Source organism: Amphiprion ocellaris, chromosome 2, assembly GCF_022539595.1.
Source record: "Amphiprion ocellaris isolate individual 3 ecotype Okinawa chromosome 2, ASM2253959v1, whole genome shotgun sequence".
Lineage (NCBI taxonomy): Eukaryota > Metazoa > Chordata > Actinopteri > Pomacentridae > Amphiprion > Amphiprion ocellaris.
In genome coordinates, this window is record NC_072767.1 from 16,713,879 (window position 1) to 16,734,396 (window position 20,518).

The 20,518-nt window shown below is 39.6% G+C and overlaps 1 protein-coding gene across 3 annotated transcripts in view; it reads right to left on the reverse strand.

Moving 5' to 3' along the window:
- The window catches only part of bcar3 (BCAR3 adaptor protein, NSP family member), a 76,439-nt gene that overhangs the window by 26,365 nt on the left and 29,556 nt on the right, over positions 1-20,518 (reverse strand). For 2 of the 3 annotated variants that reach the window (XM_055004553.1, XM_055004555.1), the window contains 3 exons: positions 16,202-16,397; positions 15,606-15,860; positions 8,048-8,090 (listed from right to left, as the gene is read on the reverse strand). In XM_055004553.1, the coding sequence (XP_054860528.1) occupies positions 8,048-8,090; positions 15,606-15,860; positions 16,202-16,397 (494 nt within the window). Of the gene's footprint in view, positions 1-206; positions 573-8,047; positions 8,091-15,605; positions 15,861-16,201; positions 16,398-20,518 lie in introns of those variants that run through there. The other variant, XM_023296408.3, reaches the window with a different exon arrangement.

Sequence of the window (20,518 nt, forward strand, 5' to 3'; positions counted from 1 at the left end):
ACTTTTGATTTAAAATGTTCTCATGAAAACATGCCAGTAAACAGCATAAAGGCTGCAGCATGCAAAAAAAACACCTGCATATGTGCACATGCAATCACACTCTATGTATCGGTTTTCACACTAACACAAACACTGTTCAATGACACACAAGAAGACAAATCAATACCTCCACATATGCTCACACATACACTCCTGTTTTCTCTCACCTTTGCATTGATGACAGAGTTCTTGTGGTAGAAGCAACACAGAGCTGCTGTCAGGGCCTTGAGGTTGCAGCGCTCCGACATTCTTGGCAACTTTTCTTAACTGCTAAGACTAACTGGGTAACAAATGCTGCCTTCAGCAAGCTTACTTCAGCTGTAAATACCAGCTCTAGTAACCTTGACTACAGACCCAAGGCACAACTTCAGTGGCTTTACCAACTGACAAGTCCCAAATCATTGTCATTTGCCTCTTCCAGGAAAGAGACCCAACATCCCCATCAGGACAGCTCCTGTTAGTATCACTCTGTTAGTATCACTCTGTCATCTCTCTGTCTCTCTCCTCCACAGTCTCCTGCAGAGTGAATCCTCCACCGCTCACTCAGCTCTACAGATCCTTTCTCATACTACTCCCCTGCCCCCCAAGCTCCATATATGGGTTAGAGAGAGACACATGTGACATGGTTTGAGCCAATCATGTGAGGATTGACTGGGAGTGGCACTAAGGCAGTCTGCCTCACATGGATGATGGAAGGAAGAGTAAATACATACATTCACACATACTATATATTATAGCACATATTCTGCATCGACAAAACAATATAATGTCTATAATAAAAATACCTGTTACTTGGGCTCCCATGTTGATGGTGTTTTAGTTTCTGTAAGTGATGCTCTTTTAATGTAAAACCATAGAACGTATCACGACTCATAAACAAACAAACTAAAAACAGAAAATGCATCACCTACAAAGTTGGCAAGATGTTTTCAACAAAAATAGTTACCAGACTCTCACAAACATTTTATGTGTAAAGGTTGCAACTTCAGCCACTGTTGTGTACTAAAAATAATCTACAATACCGCTGCATGAGTGTCTAGACAAGAGGAGTCAGCTAGGTGTGTGTGTGCGTGTGTGTGTGTGTGTGTGTGTGTGTGTGTGTGTGTGTGTCCTGCAGAGTGATGCTGATAAATAGCCGGCCATTTGTGTTACTTAATGACTGCTGAGCAATTACACCCACTCGCTAGTTGAGTGCTGCAGCTTTCCCACCAATTCTCTCACACACAAACATACACACTCTGGTGGACAACAACAGCACACAGACACATCTTGACACAGAGAGAATATACAGCAGTGTGTGCAGGCAAACAGAAAACTACAATAACAACCATGAATATACAGTACACACACAATTATGTCTTCACAAGAACAGCCACAGGCACATCAACAAATACACTGAGGGTGACACCCCAGCAGTAACCAGTTAAAGGAATATTCTGCCGCAGGAAATGGAGCCACTAATTACAGTGTGAACTCTCTGAGGATCCAAGAAGGAAATACATGTAGAACATTCCCTGGGGCACCACACAGCAGCACACACACTCTCACACACAGCATTACCAACCACAGCAGCCCCAAATCACCAGCTAGGCCAAATGTCCACCTTAAAATACACATATCCATAGCTCCAGGAATGCTCTGGAAAAACAACAGGGGACAGAAATCGGCATGCTGAGGTTCTGTATTTTCTATTTCTATCTGTTTGTTGTTTCTCACAAATGGACTAAGAGAGGCAGAGCTGTTTCGGCAACTTCAGCTAATTACATTACAAAACGGGAGACGAAAGATGATTACTTTTGTTATGTAAAAATGGTACTAAATATGTAGCTTTATTTAAGATATGTGTTTTACTGGGCAGTAGGGATGAGACGATGGAAATGGTGAGTGGTGTTTCAACCAATGATGTTGCAAGTAAATGATGTGTGCTGCATTCGTGGTTACATCTTAAAACAGTACTTCACTGGTTTTAGCATTATTTTCCATGTAATTTTATGTTTTCTCAAAGTCTGGCTCCTACCGTACCCAAAATGCAACTTGACTGGCAACAGTTTGACTGGACAATTGGGAATATGTTACATTAGTTGTAGCTAATATGGCCTCCACCTGCTAGTCTCAAGCAGAGAAGGTAAAAGTCAGGGGCCACAAAAGTTACTAGAATTCCTTCTCCAGGGAGAAGCAATGGCAGCATAAAATGTAATGCCAACCCATCCAGTAGTTACTGAGATATTTCAGTGTGAATCAAAATGGTAGACTGAGTGACCATCCATTAGCAAGTTACACATTTGTATTTACGTTCTATATTTTGATACACCGAAAAGGCAGGACAAAGCAAAGTAAGTCATCTTTTTGTTTTTTTGTTCAATAAATCTGCCTTACACAAGGTGTATCAAATTGCATCTAATGGCACGTAGCACAAACAGTATGTACAGTATTGTGGATTGTGCCGCCAAAACAGCTCTGACCTGTTGGGACACGGACATGGAACACTGCCGGTGTCCATTGGTGTCTGGCATTGACACAGTGGCAGTGGATCCTTTGGGTCCTGTGGGTTGCAGAGTGAGGTCTCTGTGGATCAGGCTTGGTCTGGCACATCATGCTCGAGAGCTCTATTGGTTACAGATCAGGGTAGCTTGGAGGCCAGGTCAATGCTTCGGGAACTTTGTCATGTTCCTCAAGCCGTTCCTAAGCAGATTTTGTGGGGTCTCACAGCGCTTTTTCCCCGTGGTAGAGGTTGCTGGTATTGTGGAGTACCATTGCGATGGCAGAGTGTGCTTAGTCTGCAACAATATTTAGGTGGGTGGAACGAAAGTAAGAAAGTAGGAATAAGACTATGTAAGAGGTCCTTGCCAGCATAATATTGCATTGTAATGGAATAACTAATGTTTTTCACTTCACCTGTCAGTGGTTCTAATCCTGTGGCTGATCTGTGCATTTACATTGTAATGCTGTTCTACCATCTACATGCCGTGTTATCAAAATCAGTTTAATAAAGATGCATGATACAGAAGTAGACATTCAACATGTAAATTTAATACACTGCCTGATTCCCTGTAACTGCTTGGAAGTTTGGTTATTAGATACGGGATTCATAGTGACATGCTGTAGCAAACAGTCACAGAATAACAGCAAGCCACACTCTCTGCATCACTGTCCTTCTGTACCAGTTAGGCAGCTTTCATTAGGCTCTGCTGTTCACCCTCTGGCTAAGTTTGGATGTCTGTGCCCATGTCTGTGTTAGTGATGGACATCGATCCATAATGGACTGTGCCTTAATGACAGTCACACTAACTAGTGCAATGTGACGCTTGCACTAGTCCACACACAGTAAAAATGTGGTCAAGCAGTGGGACGATACATTGTATGTGCCTAAAAACAAAATCCAAATCCACAGATGTTTCTATGTGTTTTGCCTCAAAGTAAGCTACACTGAAATACAAGACAAGATGATACAAAGTCCATACACTGCAATTAAAACCACATCCTGATGATACTCACAATGCAAGAACATGAGTTTTCACTCAATTCACATAAAAGGGAAGATTAGCTTTAAAATTAATGGAACGGGGCATGAAAATTCAGCTTTGTTAACACTTAACAAGCTGAAATGGTATTTGTCCAAATGCAGTAAATGGCAAGTTTATGTGTGGTCTAGACATTGCAGTTCTTTTTAAGAGCTTGGTGTCAGACCTGACTATGTCCGATGAAATGCTCTGCAGCTTGCAGCACACTATACGTAGTAATCAGCTTGCAACGTGATTAGTATGCACTGTGTCTGAAACCTCAGATTTCCTGCAGTGGCTGCAGAAGGTCCACAGCAACATGGAATACACTTTCACTTTACCAGGTTTGTAGACATTTTCAGCTTTCAATATGCAACAAGAGAGTGCACACAGCTGTCTTGGCCCTCATACTCAAGCAATTTAATGTCACGCTAAAGACACCCGATCAAAACTTTTGACAGCATTTAAACCTTCTGTATTTAGCATGGTTAATTATACCTCATGAGCCATGTGAAATGGTGTAAACTGCTTCACCCAATCTATATGGTGTGACTCTAATGTCAAAATGGACCATTACCCAGTGTGACCGTTTTATCAGTGCCAAAACGAGAAATGACTGCAAACAGGGAAAAAAGTGGCAGTCTGTGGATTCTTAGAAGAAACTAAGGTCTGTTAGGTATAGCTCATTTCCGAAAACCAAATTTCTAATTTGAAAATGATACTGCATGTGATGATCTGAAATATGACCACATCTCTTCCAAAAAAAAAAAAAAAAAAAAAGTCGTTACTCTGAGAGTCTAAAAATTGAAATGCCACTGAAGTTAGCAGAATGACTGAGGACTTAGCGGGAGAATTATTAATCATCATCTATTGTAGCAGACTGTTAGGTCACTGGCCAGCTGCCTGCTCTGCTTAAAGGCTGACAAACTGAGTAATTGATTGGCTGTCCAGCTTATTGAGTGACAGACAGAGATACCCGCAAGCTAGCTGGTGGAGCTGCATAGAGGGGTGGCTGTTTGCCTGTTTGCTATTTGAAACCATGCTGGCTCGCTGACAGGCTAGTGATGATGCCGGAGAATGTCACATTGTTGTTTGAGCTTCAAAACTCTAAACGCTGACCAATAGACGGGTGATCAATCTACAGTTCTGGAGTCTGGTGGTCACATGCTGCAGTACCTCGATTTGGCCACTAGATTGTGCACTTTTCTAAAACTTCACAGAACTGTATCTAATTTTAGAGATGAATGAACTGAATTAGTAAACATTTGAATGATTGTTTCTAGCTTACGAATAAGGTTCTTATATCCTTATTATTATTAAACACCAGACTAGAATACTGTTGTTTTCTGCATGTATTTTTGCGTATCGTATGCAAGTGTCATCCGCTTTGAGAGTTAAAAGCTACTGCAACCTGAGACCACACGCACATGTCCACACAGAGAGCATTATTGTTTCCTAAAGCTCTCTCATGAGGGTGTACAGCAACCTTCAACTCAAAGAAGGGGAAAGAAAGAGAAAGAGCAAACGAGGCTGAGTCTTTTAGAAAAGTCTCAGTGAAAGAAGAATTGTGTTCATTATGAATCACAGAGGATCTTTCTTTTTCTCTCATCATTAGCTAATTTGTCATCAAAGAAAATGAAGAAAAAGGAGTAATATATCACCGCCTATTGTACCACAAAGCGTTATCTTCATTACAAGTAATAAATGCTGAATCAGCTGATGAGTGTTAAAATCAACGATCTGAGTAATTTTCTCTCCGTCTCTCTACTCATAAATAATCTTTAAGCAGTATTTATCAAACTGTTGTAATCCAAAAAAACCTCAAAAACTCTCACTCATGAAGTTTGTTACAGACAAATATTGTGGCTGTGGTATGATCAGACTTAACTGACAGTTTTGGCAACATAAGCAAACAACCCCACAACTGCCAGTGTGTTTATATTTTACTGTTGCTACTTCTTGCCTGTAAAAGAAATGACGACATTTTCTACACTTTAAACCAGTGAAAGAAGTAAGGACAAAAACACAGACATCGCAGATATGGGATAACCAAAACTAACTTTGGCACAAAAATTGCATCCATGTCTTCACTATATTACCCACATTTCAATATCTGCTACATGTTTTTTATTTGTTTTCAGTATTGCAAACCCACCAGCTGCTTAGGTCAAAGAAGCCCTTCATTGTGAATTTGACTGAACCTCATTATATGTTGTTTCTGCTTATTAGAGAAGGAAACCAGCTAATCAGATATGAAGCCAAATTTAGACTTCAAACAGCTCTGGAAGTAGGAATGTCCACCTGGAGAGAAATTGGCCTTCGGTCAGTTAAGGGAGGGATATATTTATACTATTGTTCTCCAGAGACACTTCCTTTCCTGCAGACATCTATTCCTTCTCAATTGTACTGTACATAATTGATGAGCAGTGAACAATGCAAAGCTCACTGCATTGACACATTAATGTACTTTTGACCTTTCCATAGGAAATGACACTAAGCACCTGTACTGTCTGTTGCAGTCTGTGCCTGTGTACGCACATGGACGTGTGTGTGTTTTCATCCAGAATGAAAATGCAAACACACCTGGAGTAGAAACACAGCAGACCTGACAGCTATATGTTCACACATATTACATAATACCTAGAATACAGCAGCTCCATGTACGATCAGCACACACACGGGTACAAAGAGTGAGCCACACACTCTGTTGACACTCACTCACAACCCTAATTGGACCAACGAAATAAACACAAAGTTCTATTTGTGTATGTGTGTGCAGGTTTGAGTGTGCATGACGTTAGCTCCCACATGTGCGACCGACTCTCGTGGGAAGGACTAAGTTTGCTTTTCACACTGAGGTGTCAGCATCCAAACATATGAGCCAACAGATGGAGGATTGATGGATGGAAGGAGAGAGAAAGGGATGATGTTAAATATAAAGAAAATGCACATGGGAAGGAGAACAGAACCTATTATCTCTTGTGTGGATAGGACTGTTTTACACTGTAGTCTACTTCTGTACAGTTAGTGCTGGTAAAACAACAGTTACATGTGATATCTGATAAGGTTTTCATGAAACTTAAAGGGAACAGCACAGTTCCCTTTTGAATAATGATGCTGCTGATCCCAGGTCAAACTTAGATGACAGACGTGATGGTCTAATGGTTAGTGTGGAAACCACATAACTGCAAAGTTAGCACATGACCTGTTTTGCATGCTCTTGTTTCCTGTCTACTTTATTCTGTCTTATCTAACAAAGGCAGGAATAAGACCATATAGGAGGTCCTATTGTTTATCTGCAATTTGTTATTAGGAGGTCTGTAAGGACAGTTTGTCTTTTTAGACGGTTCAGGATAAACTAAGCTGTACTTAAGAAAATACCCTGGATCTTTTTTTTAATTCTTATTATTGTTGCTATTGCTCCTTTTAAATGTTTTAAAAGTAATGCAATATGCCAAAATTTCTAAAGTGAGTTACGGTTTATCATGTTTGTTTTAACAAAATAACACAGAGACTTGGCAAAGATGCAGCATGAAATCAATTCAGTTATATTAAATCATGCAACATCTAAAGTAAAGAATAAGAAAACAGCAGCAGTAGTTCTGTGCCAGTTTTCAGTACTCGGCCTCCTCATCTGGTTCCTGTTCCAACAGTATTTAAATTATATATCCTGCCTGAGCACAGAAGAGTTTTTTTTTTAATGTGCATGCTGTTTATGAGATGCAACGGTGTTTGATGACCTTATATTACATTAATTTCCTCAGTGGTCAAACAGAAATTATACCGGATACAAGACAAGATGACAAAGGCAAAGCTTCAACAGACTGAAACAACAGAATGAATATTGTGTTAATAGAATGATGTGTGTGTGCATGTGTGTGCGCGATATGATTTAAAGCAGTGAAACAGCAACAGCACCTGCAGCTTGTATGATTGAAACATGTATTAGCCTTTCAGTCCAGGAGCAATTGCATTAACTTCTCCTAAGAGTGATGTTCACACTGCAGCCTGAAGAAACAGCTGATTGATGTTTTCATGTTCCATGTTGGATTCAAGACGTTTTCGTGGGTTTTACAAAATTTGTTCATTTTTATTTCAACTGGCAATATGCCTTCTTCTTTAGAGCTGCAGTATTTTAACAGCAGGGTGGAAAGAGGCGGGTTGAGGTTTTGTGTAACTGGTAGTATTACTTTTATCTTCTACTACAGTACTCAGTGAGCAGACTTCAGTCCACGAAACCATACTGAACTTTATGGCTGCGTTGTACATTTTGTGCCAGCTTTCTGTGTTTGTGTATTTTAGCTTTTTATAACTAGCCCCTAAAACATTGTAACATGTATGTGTAGGCAGAGTAACACACAGTTGATTTCTGTCAAACATATATTTTCAGTATCCAAACCTACACGCAAAACATTCACAATGATTCTAATGGCAGCAACAGTAGTGGCAGCTGTAGCTGTACAACTTTTGTCCATACACTGTACACAATATGCTACTGTTGCTCTTACCTTAACATAGTCCACTGTGGCGTCCAGGCCGGCAGCTGGCTCCCTGGGGAACACAGACAGAGACAGGGTCCGATTTAAAGAGCACATCTTGCCAATGGAACTCAAAGCACTGAGCGGTGGCGTTTGGGTTCTCCCTATAGCTCCTATTGCTGCACAGCTGTTTGTATTAAATACAAGTCCAGGTGATTCGCTCAATGGGGCTGATGCTGCTTCTTTAGCCCTCCTCAGTTCTTTTAGCAGGTGATATAGATCAGTGGAGGTGTGGCACTTTCTAAAAAGCTCTAAATGGATTTCACTGGTCCAAACAAGCGTCCATCTTAGCCATATGCTCAACCAAGGAGGCGAACCTGCGCTACAAAGTTGAAAGTCAACTTTCGTGGAAATGTTATCCAAAGTTCACCAGGTTTCACTTCGCAAGTGGGTTTCTCAGAGAGAAAAAAGTCGAGTGAAACCAAACCTCACACTAAACTGAGTCTCCCCCTTTCGCCGTCCTATTCGCTGCCTGTCTCTCACTCCTTCTTTCTCAGTCAGTGGTAAACATGTTCACTCTCTGCCTGCCTGACTTGGCCTCCCTCCCTCTCTCTCCTCCCCCATCATAACACACATCGCAGCCACACGCCTACCATTCTGAGCCCACTGACAATTTCACAGAGAGGTTAGAGCGCACACGCAAAAGCAGCACCAGCAGCTTTTTTCTTAAATCCCTCTTTATTTGCATTTTCCTTTGATTCTTTTATTCATTCAAAAACTGCTGACAGTCACATCACACAGTTCGACCTCTTCTGTCTCTTTCTCCTCATCTCAGTCAACCAGCAGTTTCATCTGCTTTTATTGGTTGCTATTAATTAAAGGTAAAATTACACAGAAAGTATTTTCAAATATTGTATTTTGGCATTTTCTGTGTTTTAACCACCAGCACAAAGTTATCTTATTTTGTTGCTTTAAAGAAACACACATGCACACTCCATTACATCTATTTCTCTCCATGTTTGCTTGAATATTGGTACTCGAGTGCATTAATGCAGCTCAGAGTCTCTCTCCACTGGAGGCTTACATCCAGGGACTCAGGGAAAGAGGTAATTAGCTCAAATCCCTAGCTACATTAGCAAGGTTGCTAGTTTAAATCCCTTAAGCCTGCACTGTTGTTCCCACGGCAATATTAGCACAGTCCATTACTTACCAAACCAAATATGTTTAGCTCTAAGCCCTCTCAGTTTTAATATGGCCTCTGATAATGAGTGGGATTTAGTTATGTAACTGAACAGAAGCCTCCATTCACAACAATGTATAGTCATTATTCATAATAGGTAGAGTGCTCAGGCCTTTCTGTCACACTCAGGATCTACTGGAGACTTAAGTTTGTAGAACCAAAGAAGCCCAGTATATATGGCTATTTTAGATTTTTAGATTACTAATCTCTTGACATTCTTCCACAGTGTATCAACGCACATTGAGTTTCAAAAGCGGGCACATTACCTGTTGTAGGCTGAAAAATCACACATGATGCACTGCAAATATTGTGATCACCAAGAGTGGGTATTTAGTGATCTACAGATGTATTTTATTAGCTTCGGTGACTGTCACTTGGCTACATTTTTAAAGTTATGACAATTTGTGAACATGCATTAGACTGTGTGATACTATAGAAAAAATTATCATGATAAAATGTTTCTATTCAGTCAATATCAATAATTAGTGATAACTTTTAAACACCTGCTTAGAATAAAGACCAGGAGTAAAAAGGTTTCATTAAGTTTACCCATTTTAGCCACCTGAGCCTGCTTATCAAGGTACATAGGAAATAATTACACACGTTAACACACATAAATAAAAATAAATACAGATTAAAGAATCATCTGATTTTGATACACAATGAATAAGGAAAACCAGCAACCCTGAAGGTGGACATGCAGCAACCAGGGCAAAGTTGCTACCCTGTACTGAAGTTAAGGTTCCAAGTCTCCGGACATGAATGGAGGAATGGCAACTGACTAGTGGTTCATTCGTACAGAAGTGATGGGGAGAAAGAAGGTGGCCAAAGGGACTACAATATCAAGGTATGATCAGCTTTTATGGGCCAGATACAGAGCTTAGTGTTTGTTAATGCAACTGAACTCTGCCTTTTCATTATGTGCTTTAATGGAGGTTTACATCTAATGCATTTAATGGAAACTATCTAACATTTGATCAAAATGTTTCTCATTGCTAGTTATAAAGTTTCAGTAGCACGCCACTATTACTTTCTCACCTAGGCCTAACATGTAAAAACGTATTCCTTAATAGCAGAGCTGAAGATCAACTATAGAAAGTTGAAACTCAAACCAGACCTGCTTTGTACTGTTTTGTAGTGTAAAAAGCTGAGCAGTCCTCTGCTATGTATTTTGCAAATATAGTGTAAATATATAAGAGCTGCAACTCTCACTTATTTTCATTATAATTTAATCTCTTCACAATGTTTCCAATTAACTGTTTAGTCTATATAACAATAGAAATTTCAAAAAATACATTTCACATTGTTTCAGTGTCCATGGCTGAATCTTCAGATTTCTTGTGCTGTGTCTTATTGTCTGTTTCTAAGATTCCAACAAATGTTTTTGATGAAATGATCCTACAAACGTAATTAAGAATGTTCCCAGCATAAAGATAATTTTTGTTGGTTGTTTGCCTTATAGTGATCAGTGCACAACAGGCCGTTATGATTTATGTGCTTAAGTTTCAACACTGATGACGATGAAAATGTAGAAAAGAATCGAAAAGAGAAAATTCAGCAAGTTTCTCTAGTCTCAAATGTCAACTAAAATCAGACATTTCATTTGAAACTGATCATTTACTATAGTCCTGTGTGTTGCTTCTCTGGGGTCAGTGGTTGGCTCAACCTTTGATTGGCCCAAAACTATGACCACACCAACCACCTGCCCTAGCCTCGTAACCCCGGCCTGACTCTCTAGGTGGGTGCAATGAGATCACCACAGACAGACAACACCCATCTGATTTGTCCTGGGTTAAACATGCTACGACGAAGGGAAATTCCACTTTTCCTTCAGATTCAGAAAGTCAAAGGTCAGGCTCACAAAAACAGCAGCAGTCACATAGCTGATAGAGATTCGTTGTCTTAAACCCAGTTTGGTGGTTTTCTCCACAATACATCTTGATGGATGTTTTATGTCTTTATTCTTCCTTGACAACATTTACAAAGTCTAACACCAGCACTAAAAGAATTTAATCAAAGTGTGGTAGATGTCAGATGGTCAGGCTCAGGCATTTCAGACTACACAAGCTGACCATTGCTAAATTTGTCTTTTTCTAACCATGATGCTGAAACAGCATCAGACACTGGATTTTTCTGCTTCCTCAACCGCAAAACTGATCTGTAACACAGGAAAGGGCAGAGAAAGAAAGACAGAAAAAGTAGAAGACAGTGAGAGAGGAAAAAAAATAACAAGAGTAGGGAAGGCAAAGGCAGGCAGCACTCGCCACAATCTTTTTCTGGCTACTGTTGTTCTTTGCACTTCACCACACAATACTCAGCATGACCACAATTGGCTTTAGTTAGGGACTACACCATATTTGTGTGTGTGGGAGAGAGAAAGACTGGCAGTCTGAGCAATGGAAAGAGTTCATGGCAGGATGCAGAGTAGACAGGCAGCCTATAGAGGTCAGTATGTTTCCATTATAAAGATCAAGAACCTGTAAAGTCTGAATTTGCTGGGTTTCCTTACCATTTCTCTGCTTTGTACCCAACATAGTACATTACAGTACAGTAAACGTGCTAGAAATAAAAGAAAATAAATGTGCCTTCACTCTACTAGTTACTCACCAACAAGAAATGAGACAAAAGACGACATTAATTAATAAGTGCAGCTTTGGAAAGCTACTGCTTTTGAAGTAAAAAATGTAAAGCTTTCTTGTTGTTATATTGCTTTCCAAGATGCTGTAAAGCTCCATCTCCACGACTCACAAGCAATTTTCTTCTAGAGTCTCAAGGTGGGAGGTGTAGGTCATGGGTCAACTCGTCCCATGACCTCCATCTCACACCAGATGTTCAGCTTCAAACTAAAAACCAAGAAGAAATTTTAAAATTGAATATGATTGAATGTGCCTTTCTGTATTTTGTTGTGTTCTTGCATACTACACAGTAAGTCAATCCATAGGCTTTAATCACTGAAGGTTTAGAGCAAAGGTTAGGTATTGCAGTATGTGGTCCAGATCTGGAATGAAGATCAGGTTGTAAATCCTCACAGGGTTTAAGAATCAGGCTAATTCCTGGGTAGGTTTTCTGTGGTGCAAACTAGGAAGAATCTGGGTTGCCAAAGAAATCACAATATGAGGGACAACCTCCTTAAACAGTACTCATTTCTGACAGTTTCATCAGTATTTGTGCAATACTTCTGTCACTGAAATAGAACATGCTATTTTAAGATGCATTTTTACATTTATTTTTTTTTTTGCAGAAAGTCATTTTTGTAATGTTGAATACAAAGTTTTTGTTTTTAAATGTCAACTTTAATCCCCAATTTTTTCCCAATGGCTGTTCTCTGTTGTCATTATACTGCATATTACATTGCATAATATGCACTATGACATGCAATTATACTGCATATTACAATATATACGCTTGACCTTTAAGTGTGCTGTTGATGGACACAATTGTCCCACAATGCAATATCATAATGAAATGCAGGGGGTAATCAAAGCTGCTAAATAAATATATATTTATAAATGAATAAAACTAATTGTGAATGGTGCTGAAACAGCTCAAGGAACAGCTTAACACACAAAGAACTATTACATATTTGGAAAAACATTTTGCTACTTGCTTGCAATGATTAATTGTGAGTGATTGTGAGTATTTTAAGAGCTGGAATCATTTTGTGTCACTACCCACTTGTAACATGCATTGGTATCTGGTATTTCAGTTTGAAAAACAGCACAGTTGCTCCACCTTTCATTTTGTGCAATTCCTTGTCCAATAAATAAAAAATAAATTGAAATTAGTATATACTGAGTCTTCTTTAAGTTAAGTGATTGTCGCTTTTTAAGCGTGAATGAGTTACAAATTACCATCCTGTTAGAATTAATGAGTAGTAGGAATGTGGAGACACATCAAGTGACATGCTTGGTAGTGTGAGGACCAAACTGCCACAGATAACTGACATTTTCCGCTACTGGTTGCAACGCAATGCAAACATTTTCACAGTGCTTATTGCCATGTCATTTGTGAAATATTTTCGTACAGCCTCAATAGAAATACGTGATTACAGTTTGCTTGGATTAAAAAATCATTCTGTTCCTTAAGTATCTGGATATAAATCCCAGTCATAAATCCTCACTTTGATTTGCAGCACAGAGGTGTCCCTCTATCGGAACCTGATGTTTTTCTCCCTCAGTTTGTCAGAAGCATTAAAGGGATTCAAGGAATAAAAGTCATCCCATATGTTAATGTGTTGTCAGTCTTTTCATTGCATTTGTCAGCAGACTGGTACTATCTCTCTAATGCTTCTTATGCTCCTTTTGCCCTCTCCTTTCCACTCTTTCCTTCTGCTGTCTTTCTTTCTCCTCCCCCTCCTCTCTTGGTGGTCCTCAAGCTGCCCACAGAGGTCACCATAAAGACAAACTGACCAATCGGGAGCTAGTGCAACATAAGTTCAGGGGTCATAGGTCGGCTGACAGCATGGCACTGGAAAGTCAAGACCGACTGGCCAGTGGTTACATACCTCAAAGATACACTCCCTTATCTTTATATAGAAAACTCAGCTGTGAACTGAAAGGAGTTTTAACTGCTGAGTGGTTTAGTATCACAGACAATCTATTCAGTTATTTTTATATTAAAAAAAATCTTATCATCTAAGTCAATGGCCTAATATTTCTTGAGAGAAACTAAAATGGAACTGTTCAGATTTTACTCCAGGTATTTTAATGTGAATGAAGAAATAACTTGAGAACTTAAAGAAAGTTCATGGAAACAACACTATGGGACAAAAAACCTTTGTAATTCCTTACAAAGTATATATATCGTTTATATTTTTGAGACCATTAGTTGATTTATTAAAGTATAAAGAAGTGGTGTACTTTAAACTTCCGACAGCTTGAAGCGATCTTAACTGCTGGTAATAAACACCACCAACCTGCTAAACTAAAAATATCTCTATTTCTCTTTTTATTTCACTACAATTATTCATGTATAAATTAAATTGAAACTAAAGGTTAAAAACACATCTAACTCCTCTTTTTAATTACCACACACAGAAATGAGAATAGAAGGAATTGATGCTTATAAAATTGTACTAACTTCAGGAAAAATGGACTAAAATTAGAGTGCAAGTGTGACGCTGTTCATTATTTAGCCACCTGCACAGGATGAATCCAACCTGGACAAATTGTCCTGCTGTATGTCAGCAGTATATGAAATGTATCCAGCAGGGAGGCAGAAAGATAAAGAGGAGAGACAAAGAATTCACAGTAAACTCTGATCTGCCCTGCCACACCCTGACCTACAAAGGGAACCTAACTGCTGGGGGCTACACACACACAGCCACAGACGCACACATAGGTGCACACAAAGCTGGCTACATCAGATACAGTCTGTTGTAACTCTACACTGGAGATAGAAAGATGGGAGGACATGATGAGGGATGAGGTGTGTGTGTGTGTGTGTGTGTGTGTGTGTGTGTGTGTGTGTGTGTGTGTGTGTGTGTGTGTGTGTGTGTGTGTGTGTGTGTGTGTTCCCTCTGAAGTTGAGCTTACTGCGACGACCCCGCAGGTTTTTCTTTACAACCACCCCTTTCTCCATCCAGCTCCAAAATGTCTTTCTCTTTCCCCGATGAAGAAGAGCAGTTTGAATATGAAACATTGTTCCTTCATACCATGACGAGTCTTGATGATAGCATTAAATATTAGATGGCTCTTCTAGATGTGTAGTTTTCTCTTTCATAGATAATGGCAGCTTGGATTAAGGGGAGTTCAAATGGATTTCAATTGTGCCCTATAGTCAACAGCAAAGAAGTGCCAGAAGTAAAAAAAAAAAAAAAAAAGAAAAAAAGAAAAGCCATTGCAACTTTTCAAACCAACTTGTCATAATGGGCATAAGAATCAATAGTGAAACAGTAAAAGGTGAGTTGTAGTTATGCTGCAGGAGAAGTTTGTAAAGCCTATTCAGACGTTACACACATCTTCCCATTTTTGAGCTGTCCAGTTTGACTTTCGATTGCAAATGTTGTACATATTAACTATGACCCCAAACTGACCAAAGTTGGTGTTTCCTGTAAATAAACAAGTTACAAAGTTTTCAGAACTCCCCTTTAAGCCTATATGGCAGTGGGTCTTTGTATCTCTCAGGCACATTTTTGGTGGGCTTGCCAAGAATTACTGGAATTGTGTCTGGTTTTGTCTCTCCATATCAGGAAAAACATTAAGCTGATAAGCAAACTGATCATACATTAGTATTTGTGATAGAAATCATTTTCCCTTGCGTGTGCAACAACAAATCACAGACTAAAATGAAAATGATCAACTTATAGAAACATTATCCTCAACTATCCGTGTCAGTACATGTGTTTACCTGTAACCGTGGAAGTCATCAATGACATTTTGGACCAATGAGGAGGTCATGGGTGGATGGATGTGTCCAGGAGTTAGTAATGTGTTCCCGCAAACTAATTGCTGAGTGTGCTTGGTTTTCAGGTCCCAAGTATAGTTTCCATGGGTGAGGTTGACACCTCCTCTCTTGCGTCGAGGCAGAGTTCCATGAATGGAGATTGGCTGGTAGGCAGCAGAGGGCATCTCTGATAGACTGCTGCCCTGCCCTGGAGGCAGACTGCAGGAGAGAACGACACAAAAAGATGAACAAGAGCAGAAAACTAAACACCATGAGAAGATTATCTTTTATCAAGGTCGAGGGGTTTCAACAACATTTGCCATTTGAAAATGAATCATATTAAAAAGGTCTTTTAAAGTTTTCTTGCAAACTAATAAAAGTTATGGGTTCACATTTAGTGTTGCTCACCAAAATGTATTGCGTGTATCTGTGTCTGAATAAACACGGCAAGTACTTTCAATATTCAACTAGTATTTAAAATACACTCAGATGATTCTGCCATGAACAACTGAAGACCACTTGTTATGATGCTCTGAGCCACTGTTGGTTGTTCAACTCACCCAGGTCTAGAGCTGAGGAGGTCCATGGAGGAGGTGATGGAGGCCTGGAGCCTCCTGGAGGAGCAGGTGCTGCTGCTGGGGGCACAAATGGAGCTGCTGGGTACTCCAGGGTGGGCCGGGCCTCCAGCTAGGGTGTGGTGCGTATGGAGGGACCTGGGAAGACTGGCAAAACGCCCCTCTGCCATCATCCTAAGCTCTGAAATGAAACACACACAGACAATAGTCAAACAGAGATGACTTGAATCATATCTTTCACCAGCACTGCAATACTTTGTATTTGAGGTTGATCTTGCCTCAGATTAATTAATGGATGAACAGTGGTTTATAATTAAAGAAAAGAGAGGCAAATACACCTTGCAGGGTCAAAGTTTCTTCATGTTATAACCAACATGCTTACAGTATTCTGAGACACAGTGTTACGTAACCATGGTAACACAAGGCAGAAGCCAGGTGTAAAATTCTGCAGCACACTGCTGTAAAGACATACGATCTGAAACTAAATACATACTGACATACAGTGCCTTCTGAGATGACATACTATGATATATGATACACACATAACGCGAACAAGGACAGCAGTTGCCTTTCCTTAATACCTTCACACAAATGCATTGCCTGGAGGGAAATAAAACTTGTCATCACATAATATTATACAAGTAGTTACAGCAAGGTAATCTGACCTCTAAATATGTCTCGTCCGAATGACTGACTAATCTTCTTGACATGTATACAAACACACATCAAAAAACTCTAGAGGTATGCGGTATATTTGTCGTTTCAACTAATAAAATCCACACATACAGATTGAGATCTCTTAGTGAAGAAACTGCTCTGGGGCTATATAAGTTACAACTTAAATATCTGATGTGAGGTAACACTGCAGTGAGAAGTTTGAAAACTACACCACAGATATTTCTAACAATACTAATTTTAGACAGTTAAGGAAAATGTGTAACCAGCAACAATTACATATATTTTTAGCTTGACTCCTAGAGAGAACAATACTGTCACAAAAACATTCCACTCTCAATACTGACTCAAATAAAGACACCAAGAAACAAATTCAAAATAGAGCCTGAATGTGACTTACCAAACATGACAGTCTAGTAGTCTGTTTTAGAGAATTTAACCTCAGCCAGTTTTTAAACTACGCTCAGATCAAAAGACCAGATTTTTACCAGACACAGTGCAAACCTCGGCCTTTTGTTAGTTGATGTGAGAAGAAAATAGAGGTCTGACCCTCTGCCTCAGTGTCAGGTGATATTTTTAGCAACAATCTCTAAGTATCACACCATGAGGAAATTCTTAAAATACTTTATATTCCAGCAGCGTCCTTAGAACCAGATTCTACTCCAGACAGACAAATTTTTAAAGAAAAAGCAGCACTTCACACACTATTTTTAGTCATGAGATGGATTCTGTCTGATGACACACAGACACACAGATATAAACACACAGTGATGAACAAGACAGATAGGTTGGGAGGGATTAAAAAAAAAAAAAAAACACTGGGCAAGTTCTTGACAAATTCCCCTGCTGTGTGATGATGACTGGTCAGCACGCTATCATCTGCTCTGAATCACTCACCATCCTGCAGTTAGTCATACTGTACAGACTAAAATATCATGAGATAACAGAAATGTTGGCAGATTGGATTCAACAGACCCTTCATATCTCATGCAGAATCTGACGTGAACAACAACGCTGGTCCTTGTAATTGTGTCTGCATTTGAACAACCTGATTGTGATCAGAGAAAGTTGGCTGCAGAGTAAATTGTGGGGTTTGGCACTGAAGCAGTCTCGCCGGAAGCAGTCGGTCCAGATGGAAAGGCACTATTTTGACCCAAGGGGATCAACACGGCTGCTGAGAATTAAATTGAATTTGAAGACAGACGACTACTGACTTCAGAAAACTACTAATTCCAAAACAGTCTCTCCAAGTTCTGTTTGGTTAGAGGTGAAAGCTGTAACATAAATCAAGAATTTCCCAAAGAGATTATTTCGGTTTTATTAGTGCTGTTAAAGCTTTCTTAAAAGCTGACAGTGAGGAGTGAATGAACTGTTGACTAAACTAAAGTGAACTGACTAAACTGCAACTGTTACAATGCAGTCACGCAGCTTTTACACATGTGCATGACAATAACAAAAGACAAGTTACAATGAACGATACAAAATATGTAATACTACTAATATTTCAGGAATTTCACTCTGCTATCTTGCCAGGAGCTAGATAAGAAGGTGGACAATATTTTCCTCTGTGTGTGAACACTCGATTGATTGGTCCAGGGCACTGTTACCTAAGACAAGGACTGAGAGCAGGATAAACAGCTAGCAACTACCAAAGCAAAAATATACTTTATAACAGAAAAACTGCCATGTTTATACACCAGCCAGCCACAACATTATGACCACTGAGAGGTGAAGTGAATAACATGGATCATCTTGTTATAATGCAACGTTCCGCTGGGAAACCTTGAATCCTGACATTCATGTGGATGTTTGACATGTACCACCCACCTAAACACTGCACGCCAAGCAACCCCCAACCCCCCATGGAAACAACAGTCCTTGATGCCAGTTGCCACCCTCAGCAGGACAATGCACCCTGACACACCACTAAAACTGCTCAGGAGTGGCCCGGGGAGCTAAGGTGTTCACTAGGGTTCCACACTCCCCAGATCCAAATCTTACTGAGCATTAATGGGGTGTGCCAGGATAAGCCTGATGTGAGAAGGTAACACCCTGCAACCTACTGGAGCCACGGAATTCACTGCCACCATCCCCAGAGGTCCTGTGTCCATGCCTCACTGGGTCAGAGGAGTTTTAGCAGCATAAAAGAGACCAACACAATATTAGGCAGGTGGTCATAATGTTACGCCTGATTGATGTATAAACTAAGTGTGCTTGTCAGCAAGGTAGCTACCAACAACTGCAAGGAGAAAATGGATTTTGTTCAGATTTTGGTGATTATGCAAAATTGGGAACTCTATAATAAGAACAAAACTTCTGAGAAGTAGCCATCTACAGATAGCTAAGGTGCAAAAGTCTACTTCTTATTAATCCACAATGTCTTTTATGTGCTTCTACTTCTGTAGTACAAATTATTCAATGTGAAACAGGAGCACTTTGCATTTATTAGACATCACCGTTGACAGAACCAGGCTAATTGATTTCTTCCGCTTCCACTGTTGTGCTAAACAAAGCTAAATGTCACGAAACTAGCTAAACACACAGAGATGTAACTGATCATCTAACTACCAATAATAAAGAAAACAAGCACATTTTCTAATATGTTGGGGTTATGTTGACAGTGAAATACTGTATATGTTGCTACATCCTGCTACATGCAATGAGGATCTAAATAAATAAACCAATGTAAAGTGGGCGTGTATGTATTAAACTTTTTATTAGATTAGTGTTTGGCTGTGGAGACACTACATCAAGTCAAGTCAATGTAAAATAAATAGCACATTTAAAATAATGGATTTTGATCTAAAGTGCTTTCTAAGAGAGAAATTAGGGGCAAGTTACAAATTTACCAAAAAAAATCAACATTAAGGTTAGGACTTTACAAGATATGTTTTTACCCAAATGTCTTCATTGATTTCACCATGTAGTTTGAATAACTGAAATGGATAACACAAAATGGTACTGCAAGACATTCAGGACACAGATGTGTTGCAAGATGCATGTTTATAGCCTGTGCAAAGGGGGTAAGGGTTGGGGGTTGACAGCATTTTATTAAATATCACATTAACTGATAAAGAGCAAAGTTTAATTCTGGGCTTTCAGAAAGTTATTTTCACAGCATTTATGAGCTACAGCTGACGTTTGTCATTTTAACTGGCAAAAACAATGTTCAACACCAGGTTAAACTGAGGCAGCTGCAATCTGAAATGCTACAAATGAGAAAAGACACTTAAAAGATTTGATTTGAGTCATAATCTTGACGTGCAGCGAAGCTGGGTACTTTTGCCAAACTTAAACTGGATCTAAAACAGAACAAAACGCTCTTACTTGACTCGAGCAGGAGGACAGTGAGACACCAGCTTGCAATGATGAATGTCAATAAAAATGCAAATCCAGTTTAAGAGAAAGGAACAGCTGGCCAGGTCAAGACTCTTCAGTGTGATGAGTAAAGTTTATATACACACACAAACACACTGTAAAAGAATTGCTAAGGCATGCTGGGTCAGAGTGCGGATTCCTCTGAGGGGCAGAACAACTACGGGAGGAGCACCTATTATAAGACCCTCAGGGATGGTCAGCTGAGAGTGTGTGCCTATGTGAGTGTGTGTTTGTGTATGTGTGTGTGGC